Here is an 18,152-nt window from a genome sequence, read left to right as displayed (position 1 = left end):
TTAACAGCAGATTATATATAGTTGAAGAAAAATTATAAAAATTAGAACATATGTCTGAAAAAATTCCCAGAATTCATCATGGAGCAATAAAGAAGTAAATAATGTTAAAGAGATTTTGAGACATAGGACCAACTAAAAAAATAGAGCTTGTCAGAGTCACAGAAGAAGATAAAGAAAGGATAGGGACAGAGGTGATATCTGGAGAAGGAAGGGACTAATGGTTCTCCAGAATTGATGAAAGCAATGAATCATCAGTTTCAACAAGTTCAGTAAATCCCAAATAAGATTTTTTAAAAATCCACACTTAGAAAATTAGTGAAACTGCCAAAACCAAAGACAAAGACAATCTTAAAACCAGCCAAAGAGAAAATGCAGATCAACCTACAAAGAAATGCCAAATCAGACTCTCGATTTCTCAAAAACAACAATGGAAGCCAAATAAAAATAGAATTATATCTTCAAAGTACTGACTCGAAATGAATGTGTAACCCAGCAAAATTCATTTAATGAAATGCTATATTCTGCTGTAATAATTAATGAACCATAGCTACATTGTTGAACATAGATGAATTTCACAAACATAATGTGTGAAAAAATTGGTTACAGAAGAAAGCTGCACTATGATTCCATTTATATAAGATTCAGAAGCACGCAAGACTAAAGCAATAGGTCAAATAAGCCTTAACTGTTACTGTATAATTTGTACTTTGTAATATCTGGTCCCTGCATGGTTCATTAAGCTTCAGGCTAACAGAAAATTAAGCATTAACTATGTGGCAGGAAAACAATCTGCGAACTCAAAACCTTTAGAATCCATCTACAAACTTTTAGTAAATATCCGTGTAGGAAGTTAGAAAGATCGTCTTAGGCTACGTTTAAAATGCCATCGGTAAATCAGACTTTATCCTAAGTTCCGGTCCTTCTCAGGCCACCCGAGCATGAAGTACTGTCACCTACCCGCATTAACTTGCTGCAACACTGGTCCAAGCGGGTTGTGTCCGCTGCATGCCTAGACCACCGCAGCGATCTGTCTGGACAGTGTCCCTGGAGACACCTGAGCGACATGTCCAGGGCACAGATCTCGGCTCTGGTGTTTGGCGTCGGGGGCTTTGGTGCTCTCGTCGCTGCCACCGCGTCCAATGAGTGGAAAGTGACTACGCGAGCATCCTCGGTGATAACGGCCACTTGGGTTTACCAGGGTCTGTGGATGAACTGCGCAGGTAACGCGTTGGGTACTTTCCATTGTCGACCGCACTTTACTATCTTCAAAGTAGAAGGTAAATATAATAGCTTTGTTTGGGGTGGAAGTAAAATGTCACTTTTCCCCTCACTGTGCTGAAGGGTCCGTATACAGTTGGCTGTTAACTCTGAGTACGTAATCCAAGTGCCAAGATTTGCCTAGGAGGGACGGGGTGTATGAATGCTGACTGAAAGAATTAAATCATGTCTTTTATATGGCAAATAGCTGCATGGATCTTTTAGAAATACCTAATGCGAATAAGCGACTCCAAAGGAAAGGGCAGAAGTGACTGGCTTGTTTTAAAACAGGTTTTGATTGGCCTTGTGTCGTGGAGGACACCATATATATATACATATAGTAAACGCACGCCGTCAGTAGATCATACGTTGTACTGTTTTGTTTTTTTGGCCTCACCGCGCAGCATGCAGGATCTTAGTTTCCTGACCAGGGATGGAATCCAAGCCCCCTGCAGTGGAAGCACAGAGTCTTAACTAGTGGACCGGCAGGGAAGTCCTGATCATACGTTATCCTAAGTCCCTGTACTTCCTCAGGCCATTCTAGCATGAAATCCATACACATACGTGTGTATATTCATATGTATATTCACAGTGATAGAAACATATGAGAAGATGGACAGTGTTGAGAGATGTAGGGGTTTTTAAAGGGGTTTCCATATTTTTTTAAAAATCATGTTTAGTGATAATACAGCAGAGCAAGAAAATTTTAAAAAGTAGTTGAGAAATAAAATGCCCATGAACTTTTTGTTAGTAGGTTTTATCAAAAATATGTATGTAGACAAGCTTTCAATGTTAGGCATACTAGAAACTATTAGAAACTGTGTATTTTAAAGAGGGAAAAAAATGTAAGGGCATTTTCAGTATAATCTATAAGAATATCAAATCATTATATTGTGCACCTGAAACCAATATAATATTTAAATCAACTATACTTCAAAAAAAGGCATTTTCATACAACAGGATTCCTCCAGGGCAACAATTATTTGCTATTTGCTTGTATGTCATTATAAGAATCACTACCTGCCCCTGCTTTCTGCCTATTTGATTATGTTTACAAGTCAGCCACAGGTTGTGGGTTTATTATATTAAAAATTGCCCCTGGTATTTTATAATATATAGACTTTTCACAATAAAATGGCAACACTGTACCTTGGCCCCAATAAAGAAAATGAAATCAAATTTTAACTAGGAAGTTACTAAAGCATAATATTTTATGGGATTTTGGGTCAAGTATTCATGTCATTAGTCCACAGTGCGTGCAAAAGGATGAAGAGAGGATATTTAGTTAAATCCAGGAGAGTCTAATGACAGTCAAGGGAAGTGTTCAAGCTTGGACACCTCAGTTAGGCCTCCAAGTAACATGGACTTTCCTGAGCACCCATTAGAGGAACCAATGCTAGTCTCTCTTCAGTCCCAGCTTCTAAACTTATTTTAGGATATTTCAAAATTCTCATTCTACTATGGAAGGTTTCCCTAGGTGCAGGGAAAATTGTAAAAGGAGAAGAGTATGATGGGGACACAGTTGTCATTCCACAGACCTCTTGGCCCATTCCCACCTTGAGGCAGCAGGTAGAAGTTATGTCATGTGGCTAAGTGTATTTTTTTGTTCTCCACTGGGTTCATTCTATAAATATATATATATATATATATATATATATATATATTTATATATACATTTATATATATGTGTGGTGTTATTACCCTTCATTCTCTATTCCTTAATGAAACCGAGTTATTGTGAAAAATAGGCATTCAACCTTAGCTCCAAAGTGGGCTAATTAATGAACAGTGTTGATAGTGGCCCAAATAACCTTCCACCTTAAAACTTTATCCTCTTGATTTTGTTTCTCAGTAGTAAAAATAATGTATTCTATGTCTGCTGTGTACCCTGCACACGAGAGGTAATTTGGAAAACCTTGTCCACTGATAATGCTTCAATTCGAATTTGTAAAATTCATTTAACATAATCTTTCTACTTCCTTCGTCCTGAATCAAAATCTTTATCAAAGATACATGTTACTACTGAAATCTATATTCAACATCAGGAACACTGATTTATATTTCCAAGAAAATGGACACTCACCAATTTAGATGTCCTCATTCACACGGAGTCATTGCTGACGAGGCCGGTTGCTTTTCCTTTATTCTTATTTGAAAACACAGCAGTGGGGTGTTGGGAAGCTTTCTATGCCAGTAGGCTCTCAATCATCACAATAATTCCAAATTGAGAAAAAAAACTCAGAAGCCAAAGAGGAATGAAAATGGTTATAGTGCGTTTTAAAATAATAAATTGATTTAAGCCTGCATTCTCAATTTGAGACAAATCTTCTTAGACTTAGGCCACATTAAGCCTCCTCTAAGAAAGAAAAACAGGAAATCTTTTTAAACTGCTAGATTTTTTTTTTCCCTTGCTGGTTACATAACTTCACTGGCAAAGTCATACCTTCTTGTTGCTAACTAACCCTCTTAGACGACCCAGTATAGCTACAGCTTTTTAGGAACTCATTTACATTAGTAGTGACTACAACCTTAAAAGATTTGATGTAAGCCAGCATTTCTTTGGACAAGGGGCATTTCCAGTTGTGAAAAACACAGGCCCCCTTCAACTGTAGTTCTGTGGAATCAATTTCAGGACAACACCATAGGGACACTTGTAATTCAATCCTCATCGTGGACTGAAAACTTCTTGACTCAATTTCAAAAGCAATTCACTGTCTTTAGATGCAACATCCACTCTAGGCTGTGTCTCTTGTTTTGTTGTGTTTTGTTTTTCTCTCTTCTCGATGTTAGTAGAGAGTTTTAACTGTGAAAGCAAAGCATCTCTCACAGGGAGAGCAGCAGTCACTGCTGACGGGGAAGGCTGGATCCAGAAAGCATTGCTCCAAGGAGAGAGTAAAGCTGAATCATGGTCGCCTGGAGGGCAGAGACCTGGTCTGTGATGTTCTCCTTGTGCTCCAGGCACACAGTGGGCTCTGGATACATATTTGCAAAATGACTGAATGAACAAAATAATGAGGAGACAGATAGTTTGTGATGAGGGCAAAACTGTATTCCTGGATGAAGGCTGGCCTGATTTAGGATGGATACTCGGGCAACAAAAAGGAAGATGACTGGATTGTAACTCAGCAGATGGAGCTTCAAGTTCTGACTTTTTTATTAACTAGTCTTAAGACCTTGACTTTGGTAATGAAACTCTCTGGGCCTCATTCATAACTTTCTTCCTCCTTATATTGAAAGAGCTGGATGCCAGGAGTCCCTTAAAGCCTGTTTCAACTTGAAGTTCACTCAAGAGCTTTACAATCCTTCACCACTTCGCCACAGAAATTCACTGAAGAATGATGACTGTAATAGGGTCCTCTAACATTATTTCTCCTGAGAATTGTCCTTCTTTTTCTCCACTTACCTATTATCTTGCTGGCTTCCTGGATCCTGACAGTATAGAATCTTATCTGCATCTAAGTGCAGATAGGTCTGAATGATCTCGAACGACCATATGACACTTAGTAAAGGTTCAGGGTTTTTCAGTGGAATGAAGGTAAACGGTACTCTGGGAGCTGGTGGTCACAGGATGCTGGCTGCCTGTAGGAGTGTGGACCTCTCCTCACCTGCCTATCCTTCACCTCTCTCCCCATCCCCTTATCAGCCAGGCCATAAAGATAGGGGAAAGGAATGGCATTTGCTAAAGAAAAGAGGTTCCTGTGGATGTTTATTCTCACATAGGGAACAGGTGGGAATCATCTGATGTCATAACTTTAGATTTCTTCCTAGTTGAAATGTGTGCCTTAGTCTATGACTAAATAACAGTAGTAAATTTAAATTTCAAACAACAGTAATAATAAATGAAAACTAATTACAGCCTCAGTGAGGGAAAATTGACTTGAATAATTAAGATGTTTCAAAAATATTTTCAAAATCACACATTTGATAGATCTCTGCAGCCTTAGAAGGCATTTACCTTTAATCTCAAGATAGGTGTCCATTTGCTAAAATTCTGATTGCTTTCTGAGACTTAATTTTGTTAAATAAACCTAAGGTTAATTTTAATTCAGATTTATTTTCTTGTTGTGTTCCAAATGCATGTAAAGTTATCTAAAAGCATGTAGAAAACCTCAAGTTCTGTCTTTGGCAGTTCTCACCCCAAAAGAAGTGTAAGAAACATTCAGTGCGTTCTTATCCCAACAAAAAAATGGCATAGTTTTATGTTTACTGACACAATCAATGACCCAAGGTAGGTGAATTGTATTTTCACAGTAGACTCTGGACAGGAGGAGCCACCAGAAAATTGTCTCTGTGCCAAGAGAATTGGACCCACATGCTGAAACACGCCCACACCTTGTGGTGGTGAGGATGGTGCCAGAGACAAGGCAGCCCACAAGTGGACTTGGTCCTAAGTCAGTCTGCTGCAGGGTGTTCAGAGGTTTTCAGGACAGCCTGTGTTCATCAATAGCTCCTCTCTTAGGGGCCAGGACCCTATCTTACTTATCCTGGTATCCTTAGCACCCACCATTTTGGCTGACTCCTAGTAGGCTCTCAATAAAATTTGTGGATTGAACAAATGGAAGAAGAAATCATTCACTGATTTAAATCATAGCATTTAATAGATGCATAGGGACTCTCCTCTCATGTCACCAAGCTCTGGCAAAGGGATAAGCCCTAGGGAAGTGCTTAGTTGAAGAGCCATGAGTGTTTTTTGTTTTGTTTTGTTTTTGTTTTTTTTGCAGTACACGGGCCTCTCACTGTTGTAGCTTCTCCCGTTGCGGAGCACAGGCTCTGGATGCGCAGGCTCAGTGGCCATGGCTCACGGGCCCAGCCGCTCCGCGGCATGTGGGATCCTCCCAGACCGGGGCACGAACCCGCGTCCCCTGCATCGGCAGGCAGACTCTCAACCACTGCGCCACCAGGGAAGTCCCCCATGAGTGTTTTTTATGATGAGATTCAAGAAGCACTTTTCAAAGTGCTTCAAGTGCACTTTTCAAGAACGATTTAGAGCCTTGCTTCTTGAAGTGTGGTCCTCAGACCAGCAGCGTCTATATCACTTGGGAGCTTGCTAGACATGCAGATTCTCAGGCCCCACCACAGCCCCATAGAATCAGAATCTGCACTTTAACAACATCTCCAGGTGTCCCCCGTGCACATAAAAGGGTGAGAAATTCTGCTTAGAGTCTGAATCTTTGAGTCTAGACTTTGAGTATGATGGACTCACCATTTACTAACTAAGGGGTCTTAATCTCCCTGTGCTTCAGTCTTCTTACTTGTTAAATGGAGATGAAACGAGATAACATAGGTGAGACGCACACCATAAAGGGTAGCAATCATTCTTATGAATACAGATTTCAATGCCTGGAGAGCTCACATCTCAGTGGTAGGAAGGTGACCGTTACTTCTGCTCCGTCTATTTGTTTCCAGCCAGGACTGCAGTAGCTGCTTCCTGGAATCCAAAACCTAATAGAAGGATGACTCTGATCCCTTGTTGCATGTCTTATGTCATATTTATAACAAAGCGAAAACTATTGTGCTCATTAGACTACAGTTTATGCTTATTCTACAGGTTAGGATTTACTGTACCTTATAAGGCAAGACCACACTGCACCTAGAAGTCAGGTTCTCACCACAGACGTGGGCCTCTTCATTTTGTCAATCATATGTTGCATCTGCTGGAGATGAGGAGAAAAGGCCCATTTCGGGCTCCATGGTGGGAGATAGAGCTTCACCAGAACTAAGGGGTGTTTGTATGCTGGGCGGTCAAAAACGGACAAAGTTTACTCAAATATTTCTGGCCCTAAGAACTGGGAAAAATTTTGTGACAGACAGTTTAATATATTGACTTGAATCATATTTGCATTTTACAAAGTGTTTTCACATATATTATCATATTTATCCAAAAGATTGTATAATCCCCATTTTACAGACAGAATCTGAGACTCAACAGGAGAACGTATTTATAACTTTGTATGGTCGTCTATAGAACTTTTGGGGAAATGTTCAGCCTTTAGTACTAGCCCAAAACCTGCGTTTAAGTCCTAGCTCTGCTATGAATTTCTTGTGTGCCCTTGGATAAGTCACTTAAATTTACTTTGTTTCGCTTTCTTATCTATCAGATGATGATGATGTCTAGTTCCATACTTCAAGTTTGTGGGAAGATCAAGGGAAAGAATCCTATTACATGAAATAGACTAGTATATGTTTTTAAATGTGCCTGGACTTTGTTTTAATCAGGGATGGTAAGACACACAGACGTGAAACGCTGTCATGAAGGAAGAAGTTTTTACACTCACAGATCCCTAGAAGTAGGAGGCCTGGTTCCCCACACAGGACCCTGCTGGGAAGCACCAGAATTGGTCAGAAGGCAGAAGGAGTGAGAGGAAAGCACCGTGAGAGCTTTGCTGAGCTGTCTGGTACCCGGCCCTGGGTTGATTAAGGTGGAGGAATATTGGTTTGATGTGCAAAAGCTTGACAAAGGACGTCACTGGGGTGTGTGCTTTGGATTAGCTGATTTGTCTCTGAAAGCTGCACTTGTGTGTTATTTCTAAGAATCTGCTGGCCCCGGGAGGGCAGTCTTCCCCTCCACTCACCTGCCACACCCGAGGCCCTAGATGCCAGAGCATGGAGAATGCAGAAACTAAGAAAAGGCAGTGAGCGCAGTATGAATACGAGATCCTCTGGTGGTGTTTGCGTAGGGAGGTCAGGAAGGCTGTCCCACCTCCCCTTTGTGGCTTCTCATGCTTATCTGATTGTCAATATTTGTCTTCTCGTGGTGAATATTTTGTGTAGAAAAGGCTCAGGCGTATTTCTCTCCGGGCCCACGGCTCCTCTCTCGCTCATTGCACGTCCGACCGCACGTGCGGCAAGCTGGCGCTCCTGAGTCTCCTCCGCTGCATTCCCTTACAGACTAACTCGCATCCTCAAGGGGATGAAGTCAAGGGACACCTGAGCAAAGAGCATACTGGGATTGGTAGTTTTAAAACTTACTGCCGCTGTGCGTTTTTAAGTAATTCCAGAGCACTTGAGAAAGCAGTATTGCTCTTAGACAAAGCCAGGATAACTGATCTGGATTTCAGGAGAAAATTAAGAATTTTTAAATTCTTTAATTCTTTCTTAAGAAAATTAAGAATTGATGTACAATTAAGTTTTGGCCAGATTTCTGTACGCATTATAGGAAAAACTGATGATCAAAAATTGACAATTTGGGGCTTCCCTGGTGGCGCAGTGGTTGAGAGTCTGCCTGCCAATGCAGGGGACACGGGTTCGTGCCCTGGTCCGGGAAGATCCCACATGCTGCGGAGCAGCTGGGCCCGTGAGCCATGGCCGCTGAGTCTGCGCGTCCAGAGCCTGTGCTCTGCAACAGGAGAGGCCACAGCAGTGAGAGGCCCGCGTACCTCAAAAAAAAAAAAAAATTGACAATTTGGCAAATGGCTATGACACCATATTATGACTATAGAAGGAACCGTGTAAGTAGTTAATTCACTTATTCATTAATGAGCTCCTTTCATCAAAGCAGTCATTAGATTCCCGGCACAGAATATAGGTTCTGGGGGCTCAGTGAGGAAAGCACAGGGGCCTATCTCCGTGCATGTGCTGCTTAGAGGGAGATGATCATTTAGCAAACGATTAGCCCAGAGCGATAAGTGCTATCTGGGGTTAAGTTCAGGGCAGAGGCAGACTTCCCAGAAAAGCCAGTGCTTGAACTGTCTTGAAAGATGGATAGAAGTTCACCCAGGAGAAAGAAAGGGAGGGCATTACGGGTCACGGGACTCATCCTGCTCTACAACTTATTAACTGCGTGACACCAGGCAAAATGCTTAACATATGAGCTCCCCCGTCTGTAAAATGGGAGTAATATTATCTACTTCAGAGGGTGGTGGTGAGGATGAAGTGAGTTAATTTGTGTAGAGCATTCAGAGCAGGGCCTGGCACATACGAGGAAAGACCTCCAAGCGGGAAGGAGCCGAGTGCCTCAGGGACCAGCGAGCACATTGGAAAGACTGCCACGTGGATGTGCGGGAGGAGGTTAAGATGGGGTGCAGGTGCACATAGAGGGGGACTTGCAAAGGGACCTGTAACCTCTATGAGGGGATTTCGACTTTGTCTTAGAGGAGCCGGAAAGCTGTTGAAACATTTTGAGCAGAGAATACCTGATGGGACTTGCATTTCAGAAAGATCCTGCAGTATTTCATGTGAGAACCTGAACCTCATGTGAGGGCAACAGTGGGAACAGACAAGGAAGGTACTCAGAGGTAGAACTGATAAGACGGAGTAACTTGGTGAATCATGATGGATGAAAGGGTCATGGATGCTCCAAGGTTCCTGCCCAGAGACTTGGGGGCAGTGGAAGGGGAAGCTGGCTGCAGAGCAGGTCCCACCCTAAGTTCCATCCCTTCTCCCAGGACAGTATTTTCCAGTACATACCAAGATCTCAAGCAGTCAGATTCTCAACTTAATGTTTGGCTTTAAAAATCAATTGGATAGTTTGACTGAATTTAATTTTTTTTAAACTGTGCTTTTTAGATGTTTAATAAAAAACACCAGGAAAATGTAGGCGCCATAAAGATTAATGCAATCTGAAGTGCCATTAATAGCATAAGAACATCCGAATTAGGAGGGTAATACCTCCCTGCTCCCCATATTCGGTAGTCAAATTCCATAAGGCTAGTTTGGGCACCATATTTGAAGGAACATGAATACAAACCACATTCATTGATGTGAGAGGAGGGTAACTAGGAAGATGGGAGGTCTTGAAATAAATTCACATGGGCAATTGTTTCACCTGGAAAAAAGAAAAAGAATATGGTGGGTAAGGGTGTGAGAGGGATGGAGGAATGGGAAGAAGATGAGTAGGACCACTGGGTAGACGTTACGAAGGAATCAGATTTAGGGGCTCTCTGAAGAAGGAATTTCTATCAGAGTTGCCCAACAATGGAACAGGCTGTCCCACAAAGAACTGACTAGAAGTATCTAGAGGAGGCTGATGATCCTCTGCTGAAAAGGTGGTAGAAATAATTCCCGCATTGGCCGGGAAGACAGACTAGGTAACCTCTAAAGTCATATCCAGTTTGAGATCTGAGATTCTGTGAATATATAAAAAGAAAAAGAAATATTTAAACATCAATATTCCTGATTTGCATATTGACTTAAATATTTTTGGACAACTCATGGGCTCCATGCTGGTTGCTTGGGAACAAGGCAATAAAAAGACCTGTCTCCGCCCGGGAGATGTTCACAGGCTAGAAGTTAAAGTAGTAAAAGTCATAATACACATGTTATATTAATGTTATTATATTTAAATCAATATATTAATGTATGTTAGAATCAATGTAGTAAATATGCAATTCTCTATCTTGAACTGATATTTTAAAAGGTCCTAAGCAAACCCAAGGGATGTGCCCCCTAACCCTTGCCAGGGAAGGAATGACTGCTTCTAAATCCAGGCATAGAGCTAAGTGCTGCTGGGCTGGGGCGAATACGAGAGGACAAATCCTGCCTTTAACTGGATATCTTTGGATCAATATTTTTCATTTATACAAACCAAATATAGTCCATGTATCATAAGCAGACCAGTCACCCTACTGGGAGACAGATTTTCTCCAGAACACAAAATGTGACGTTTGGCAAGATGGGCAGGGGAAACAGAGGCTATTTTCTCCCTGACTTCAGCAGATGCTCTCATTTGTGCCCAGCCAGCAAACCTCCAGCCAGTCGTGTCTGGGGACTCCAGCCTGCCCTGTAGGACTCCCCACGAAGCTGATTCTCTATTGCAGGGGTCAGGACCCTTCCTTGGCCCTGTGCCCTGGCTCTGTGCTCTTCCTGCTTTGCTCAGCCTCCTAGCTCCTGGAAATCAGCTGATGCCCACTCTCCTGCTGAAACCTGGACCTCAGACTCTCACTTTGTTCTGCCGGCTGAAGTCTGGGCTCCAGGCAGTACATCTGTCTTATGGCTGTCCTACTCGCTAATCCCAGCCTGCTTGGCCGTTCAGTCCTGACCCAATGCCTGCTCTCAACTCTGAGCTCCAGACCTGGCTGGTCTGCCCTCTGGCTCACCCACATCCTCTGCTCTGAATTCTGCTTCCTCACCAGCACATGCTCTTCTCCCACCCTGTGCCTTGGGAAGGACTGTTCTGCAAGCTGTGAGAACTGGGGGGGACGGGAGAGGGCGAGGGAAGGAGTGAAACAGGAATCACATCCACAGCCCAACTGATAAAGAGAATGCAGTGGGTGGTGGTCTTGGTAGGTGACAGAGCCACAGAGAGGAGCCCGCAGACGCTATGAGAGAATTATCTGGAATCCATTTATATCATCTGGGAAAATACCCACGTTATCCTACTGACTCCCTCTATCCCAGATTCAAGTCAGTACTGGGAGGGTTTGGAGCCTGAGAGAGCTTAGCGCCCTCCGCAGGGAAATTCCTGTTCCAGCTGCAGCTCCTACGCTGTCCTGTAGCGGGGTCAGCAGGTTCTCAGTGAGCAGTACCCCAGCCTCTGCCTTGCAGGGTTCTTTCTGCTTCTGCTTCCTGCTTCTTCGTTAATCCCTCCTGGGAGTGCTGGGGGTGAGGGTGAGGTGTGCCTTTGACCAAGGTGGTGAGCCATGCAGCTTGTGCTCCAATTACACTACAATCATAAAACACATTCACACCAGAGTGTTCACACCCTGTGGGCACACGCATGTACACAGACGCAGCTGGTTCTACAGCTAACTACACGTCCATACAAACTCTCACCATGCAGACGCCTCTACACATCACACCCACACGGGCAACTTCACCACGTAGACATCTCCCACATCTCCCACACCATAGTCATCAGAGTCAAAAGACAGACTTAGAGACCAAGATTATCACAGACAGGAATGTGGACCCACTGAACAGAAACAGTTGAAGATCCCCGCTCCTCACGCCATAGTAGGAAATAATTCACATGGATCGGGGGTCAGCACAGAAAATTTAGCTCCCTGCCTCATCCTCCAATGCCTCTCACAGGCCTATGGAGCGCCTAGAAATAACGTTTCATCACAATGTCATCTTCATCTACCAGGTCCTACTTTAAATCATCTGACCTCCTTCCAGGTCTTCCAACTTCCTAAGTATTCCCTTGGGTGAAACTTGGTGTCTGGCACACTGTAAATACTCCATAAAGATCAGTTTCCTTCTTTCTTCCCTCTAGAGCGCAGACCTTGAAACCTGACTTTCAACAGTTTCCCTACCTGTAAAATGAGCATGATAATAATATCTCCCTTATGAAAAAGATTAAATAAGCTAATAAATGAGTTTGCAATTATTGTGGTTGTTTTCTCCAATGCAAATTCTAGCCTTCAAGACTGTTTTGAATCCTGATTTGGTCATCTTTGTATTCACCAACCTCCCAGTCTAGCATCACCCAAAAGCCTTCAGCAAACTCCCTGTGATCTCTGTGGAATTCCTCCTATAGAGGTAAAGACATCTTCCACCCAGTCGCACACTTGTCCCCAGATCTCCAAATCCAAGAGGATGCTGCACACATTTCTCCTCCTTGCTTTTCCCAAACTGCTGAGCCCACACCTTCTCAGCTGCCAAATCCTGCAGAATCTGCCTGCCCAGCCTCCCATTCTCCCTGCGGGGAGGTCTGCCTTTCCTGTGGCTCAGCCTATGGCTTACCATAGATTGGGATCAAATAGCAGGAAGACATTTTCCGCTCTTTGAACTTGCTCTAATCAAGGCTATCCAGCACTGCCAGAACACACTTGCAAAACAGAGCTTCCTCCAGTTTAATTCTATGCTTTTTTTTGGGGGGGGGCTGCGCCGTGTCTTATTTGTGCCACGTGGGATCTTCGATCTTCGTTGCAGCATGTGAGATCTTTAGTTGTAGCATGTGGGATTTTTAGTTGTGGCGTGCAAACTCTTAGTTGCAGCATGTGGGATCTAGTTCCCTAACCAGGGATAGAACCCGAGTCCCCTGCATTGGGAGTGCAGAGTCTTAGCCATTGGACCACCAGGGAAGTCCCTGATTCTGGGCTTTATTCAGCCCATTTAGAGAGCACTCCCTCCGCACCAGGCACCACTGGACACAGAATCTCGCCTCCTCCCCAGTGACCCTCTGCATGGGGCGCTGCTGTAACCAGGCCTGTTCTACAGGTGGAGTAACCAGCGCTTGGAGGAGTTTCGTAACTTGCTCAATTTCTTGGTGAAGGTGGTGGCCATGGCAAGATTCATGACAGACGGTGTGACTCCTGAATCCAAACACCTGATCGAAGGACTCCCCGCGGCCGCTTCCCAGCGAGAGGAATGCATCGCAGCAGTCCCGACTTGCCTTTCTCGTCCCCCTGCTTCCAGCAACCTGGACTTTGTGCTGAACCTCTTCCCTAGTCTGTACCTCTGCTCACACCGTGTGGGGCAAATGCTTTTCTTCAGCACCCCCATCTCTCTCCTCCTTCCAGCTCCACCTCCAGTGCCATCTCTGCTGCAAAGCCTTTTCAACCTTCCAACCAGATAGGACCGTTGTCTCCATTGATTCCCCCCATAGCGCTTTGTACTTTTCTTTCTGTGATTTTGTTTTTCTGGCTTGGATTGTGGTTACTTGTGTACTTGTCCTTTCCCACCTCTAGGTTATAAGCCCCGTGAGGACAGGGATTGAACAATTTCTTCCTATCTCTTTCCCAGAAGATAAAATCCATGAAGCCCATGCTCTATAAGGTGTATGTTGAATTAGTGAGTTTTTTTATTGAGATGAATGAATGGGAGCAAGTATGGGACCATAGGGCGTGGTTCACTATCCGTGGTGCCATCACTGAGCCTGTCTGCATGGTGACCAGGCCCGTGTCTCTCCTTCTTGTCCAGCAGCACAGCATGATAGAAGTTTTGAAGCATCCTAGTAACCTCGTCAAAAGAGAAATTGTCTAAAATGATGTTTCTTGCTCTTAGGGAATCATGCTGCTTCCTACTGTGAGCTTCTTGCTTTACTAAGAGCTATACAACCATCCCTTTAATGATCCATTCTAGAATTTATCTGGAGTTTGCTTCCAAGCATACTAATGGCAATTTCTGAAATGTACCCTTTTGAAATTTGGGGCATTTCCTTGACCCCAGCCCTTCTCCCTGGTCACTGCCTTCATTCTAAGATCACATCTGGCCCTTTCATTCAGATGTTAACATTATGAAAAATCTTAGGCACCATTCACAGTGGTCCCTTTGGGCCTTAGAAGACGGCTTGTCTTTGAAAGGGGCAATGGAGAAATCAGAATGTGATAAGAATGGCTCTGATTGTTCGGATTACCCTAACAGACTCACTCTCTGAGGACTTTCTATCCTCTGCGTGGTTGTGGGCTGAGTCCTTCTCTTGGTAATCAATGACTCTGAGATACAGATGTAGCTGTTGGTCTTGTCTGTGAATCATCCAGCCATGCGTGACCACAGCCAGCAGAAAATAGAGCTCTGCGTCTCCTCATCCGATCGACTCCGAAGAGGGGCTGGGCGGCGTGGCCATTTCTGTGAGGGTTTACTTTCTTCATGTTATAAGCAGCTGGGTAAAAAGGGCAGGGTGAGCATAAAGCGCCATTCACTGCAAACAGACCAAATTACACGCCATAACCTTCTCAAGATAGCTTGGTACCACTTGGGTTATCTGTGTTACAAAACATGTCTGAGGATAACTGCTTTGGAAATAGTTGTTCTTTCACGGGTCTTTATTTTAACTCAAATAGTTGAGATGAGGAGTGGAAATCATTTTCCAACAGTAAGTTATTTCCTTCCTGAATATTTTTCCTGTCAGGATTTTCCCTTTGTTCCCTGTTCCCTGACCACACACACCCGACAACTCAACTGTGCTTCATTAGCTTCTTAAAATATTTGTAATTATCTTTCATTATTAACTTAATTGACAGGCCTTCTCTTCCTAAGAATCCTAAATCTGGATTCTTCCCTTAATCAGCCTGCAATCTTTTTTTAAAACTTTTTTTTAATGTTTTTTTTCTTGTCATTTTATTTTATATTGGAATATAGTTGGTTAACAATGTTGTTTTAGTTTCAGGTGTACAGCAAAATGATTCAGTTATACATGTATTATTCTTCAAATTATTTTCCCATTTAGGCTGTCACATAATATTGAGTAGAGTTCCGCGTGCGGCACAGTAGGTCCTTGTTGGCTGTCCATTATAAATACAGCAGAGTGTAAATGTCAATTCAAACCCGCAGTCCCTCCCTCCTCCACACCCTTCCCCTCTGTTAACCATAAGTTCGTTCTCTAAGTCTGTGAGTCAGTTTCTAAATAAGTTCATTTGTATTTTTTTTTTTTAGATTTCACATATAAGCCATACCCTATGATTCTGTCTCTCTCTCTCTGACTTACTTCACTCAGTATGACAATCTCTAGATCCACCCATGTTGCTGCAAATGGCATCACCCTGATACCAAAAGCAGATAAAAATACCACAAAAAAGAGAAAATTACAGGCCAATATCACTGATGAACATAGACACAAAAATCCTCAACAAAATACTAGCAATCTGAATCCAACATTACATTAAAAGGATCATAAACTATGATCAAGTGGGATTTATCCCAGGGATGCAAGGATTTTTCAGTATCTGCAAAGAGTGTTCTGCCTATGTTTTTCCTCAAGAGTTTTATGGTTTCCGGTCTTACATTTAGGTCTTTAATACATTTTGAGTATAAGATTTAATGCAGGGCTTCCCTGGTGGTGCAGTGGTTTGAGAGTCCGCCTGCCGATGCAGGTGACACGGGTTCGTGCCCTGGTCTGGGAAGATCCCACATGCCGTGGAGTGGCTGGGCCTGTGAGCCATGGCCGCTGAGCCTGCGTGTCCGGAGCCTGTGCTCTGCAACGGGAGAGGCCACAAAACTGAGAGGCCCGTGTACCACAAAAAAAAAAAAAAAAAAGATATAATCCAATCCTGTCTTATATCTTATACTTTTTATTTTATTTTTTTCTATGCGTAAAAGTTATGCTCTACACTACTCAGTCTATGTGAACAAATGCTATATCTTTACATTTCTGCCCCAGTTCAAATGGAATCCAGGCAGAAACTCCAGGCTTTTCCGCGGGCCCCTGCCCTAAATATCTCCGAGCTTCCTGGCAATGCTTGTAATGATCTCATTTCTTACTTGCTATTGTCTCAGGGGAGAACTCAGGTTCTTCTCAACAGGGCTCAAGTCCCACCACCACCGACACCACCACTGCTCCACCTCAAACTCCATCAGCCTTTCCTCTAAGTAAACACACAAGGAGAGTAAAAGCAATGTTTTCTATGCAAACATATCTTCTAGAAAAGACTCCTAGGCATACCTCTCCCAACAACACCACTGTGTACAATCTCCTCCCACCTAGAAATCCAGTGCCCTCATTTCTCCTCAAGGTCATATTCCACCATTGCTGGCCTCTGCGTCCACCCTGTCTCCTTTTCCCTCCCTCCCTGTGTCACCTGCAGATACACTTGTCCCAAGGGTCCCAAGACAGAGACAATTTCAATTCACCTATGGATAGGTGTTTCCCACAAAATACCCACAGTCAGGATGGCCAAGTCAGGATACGTTTTGATGTTGGTGCCACATTGGACCAAGACCTTGTCCCCTCCAACAATTTGAAGAAAATTGATGCTGAGACCATATTGCTGATCAGGCTCTCCTCCTTCTCTCTCCTCCCTTTTATGGGGTTGATGGCAGGGTGGGAAGGGAAGTGCTGTCCTTTCTACACTTTGGCCTCATCTTAGAGGTTCAGTGGAGATGGTAGTAGAGCAGGTGGTGTGTGAGGATGGAAAAATGGAAGTGGGGTCTGGGGGATGATGTTAGTGTCTTAGTGCCTTTCAGAAAATTTGACTCCCATGAAAACTTGTGAATATGAATAGATGTTGAGGGCAAAGATGCTGTCCAACTCTATAGGATATGTAATAATTACATGTAATGCAAAAGGACATTTGGGGGCCTAATTCTACTCCCTACTTTGCAATAAAGTTTGAATTCCAAGCCTCCAAGTCCAGTTAAAGAACAATGCCCCTTTACAGAAATCAATGGCTAGTGGACTTTTTCTGCTAGTGGGACTAGGCCATTCTCTCTACAGTTTGCTCTGTACTGACCAATCCCTGGAGCCACAGAAGAAGATGAACATTCCTATTTCTAGAGGCTTTGATGATTCCTAAGCTCATCCTGTCTTCTTATACAACCTTTTGTGGTCCTCAGAGCCTGTGTCTCATTCTGGTTTCCAGAAAACAGACAACAGTGACAGCTGCAGGCAGGCAGTGGCCCCCTTGTTACTAGAAAGGCACCTCTCTTCTCCCCTCAGGGACCAGCAAAACCAAGGGCCTCCGAGAAAGTGGTTCCCTTGAGTTCTTCTGCCTCCAGACTCCACTGGTTCTCATCCCCTTCATGAAGCCCATGATAACTTCCCCGTTTCCCAGGGAATCTGCTTCCACGGCCTCATGCAACTCTCTTATGGCATTTGTTACTGTCCACTCTGTTTTTTGGTTTTGGACAGTGGTGTGTTGGTAAATGTTAACAACCAGTGCTCCAAAAAAAATGTGAGTATAAATAGAGATATAATGGTATAGATGCATATACACATATGCACATGTATGCACATGTAAATACATATGTATGTTTATGAGCTATTTTTACTGATATAAAGAATACATAGCACACAATTTACAAATAGTAATAAGATGCACAGTATTCTTTATCATAAATTACATGTAGCCAATTGATTCTCAAAGAATGCTTTTAGCTGAATTTTTGTATTCATGGCCAGCTAATTGTTGCAATTGATGAACAAGTGTAATTCCTACATGATCATTGCCTGATACATAACAAGTCATGTGAAAGCAAAACAACAAAGAAGCATGTTGGTATATCACTTGATAGTCAATGACACAAATGACCTCTTTGGATAATAGTTTTGAAGATTGGAAGAATATTTCCTCAAATTT

At 43.1% G+C, this 18,152-nt stretch overlaps 1 protein-coding gene across 4 annotated transcripts in view; it reads left to right on the top strand.

Moving 5' to 3' along the window:
• Positions 1-1,063: 1,063 nt before the first annotated feature.
• Positions 1,064-18,152, top strand: part of CLDN10 (claudin 10) — a gene marked incomplete at both ends in the record, with an annotated part of 91,373 nt that continues 74,284 nt past the window's right edge. For 2 of the 4 annotated variants that reach the window (XM_079722017.1, XM_079722014.1), the window contains one exon: positions 1,064-1,220. In XM_079722017.1, the coding sequence (XP_079578143.1) occupies positions 1,064-1,220 (157 nt within the window). Of the gene's footprint in view, positions 1,278-18,152 lie in introns of all 4 variants that reach the window. The other 2 variants (XM_079722016.1, XM_079722013.1) reach the window with 1 other exon arrangement.

The sequence above is a fragment of the Hyperoodon ampullatus genome, assembly GCF_949752795.1.
Source record: "Hyperoodon ampullatus genome assembly, chromosome: 16".
Taxonomy (NCBI): domain Eukaryota; kingdom Metazoa; phylum Chordata; class Mammalia; order Artiodactyla; family Ziphiidae; genus Hyperoodon; species Hyperoodon ampullatus.
Note: the sequence above shows the minus strand (reverse complement) of the source record. Positions and strands in the feature narration are given on the sequence as shown.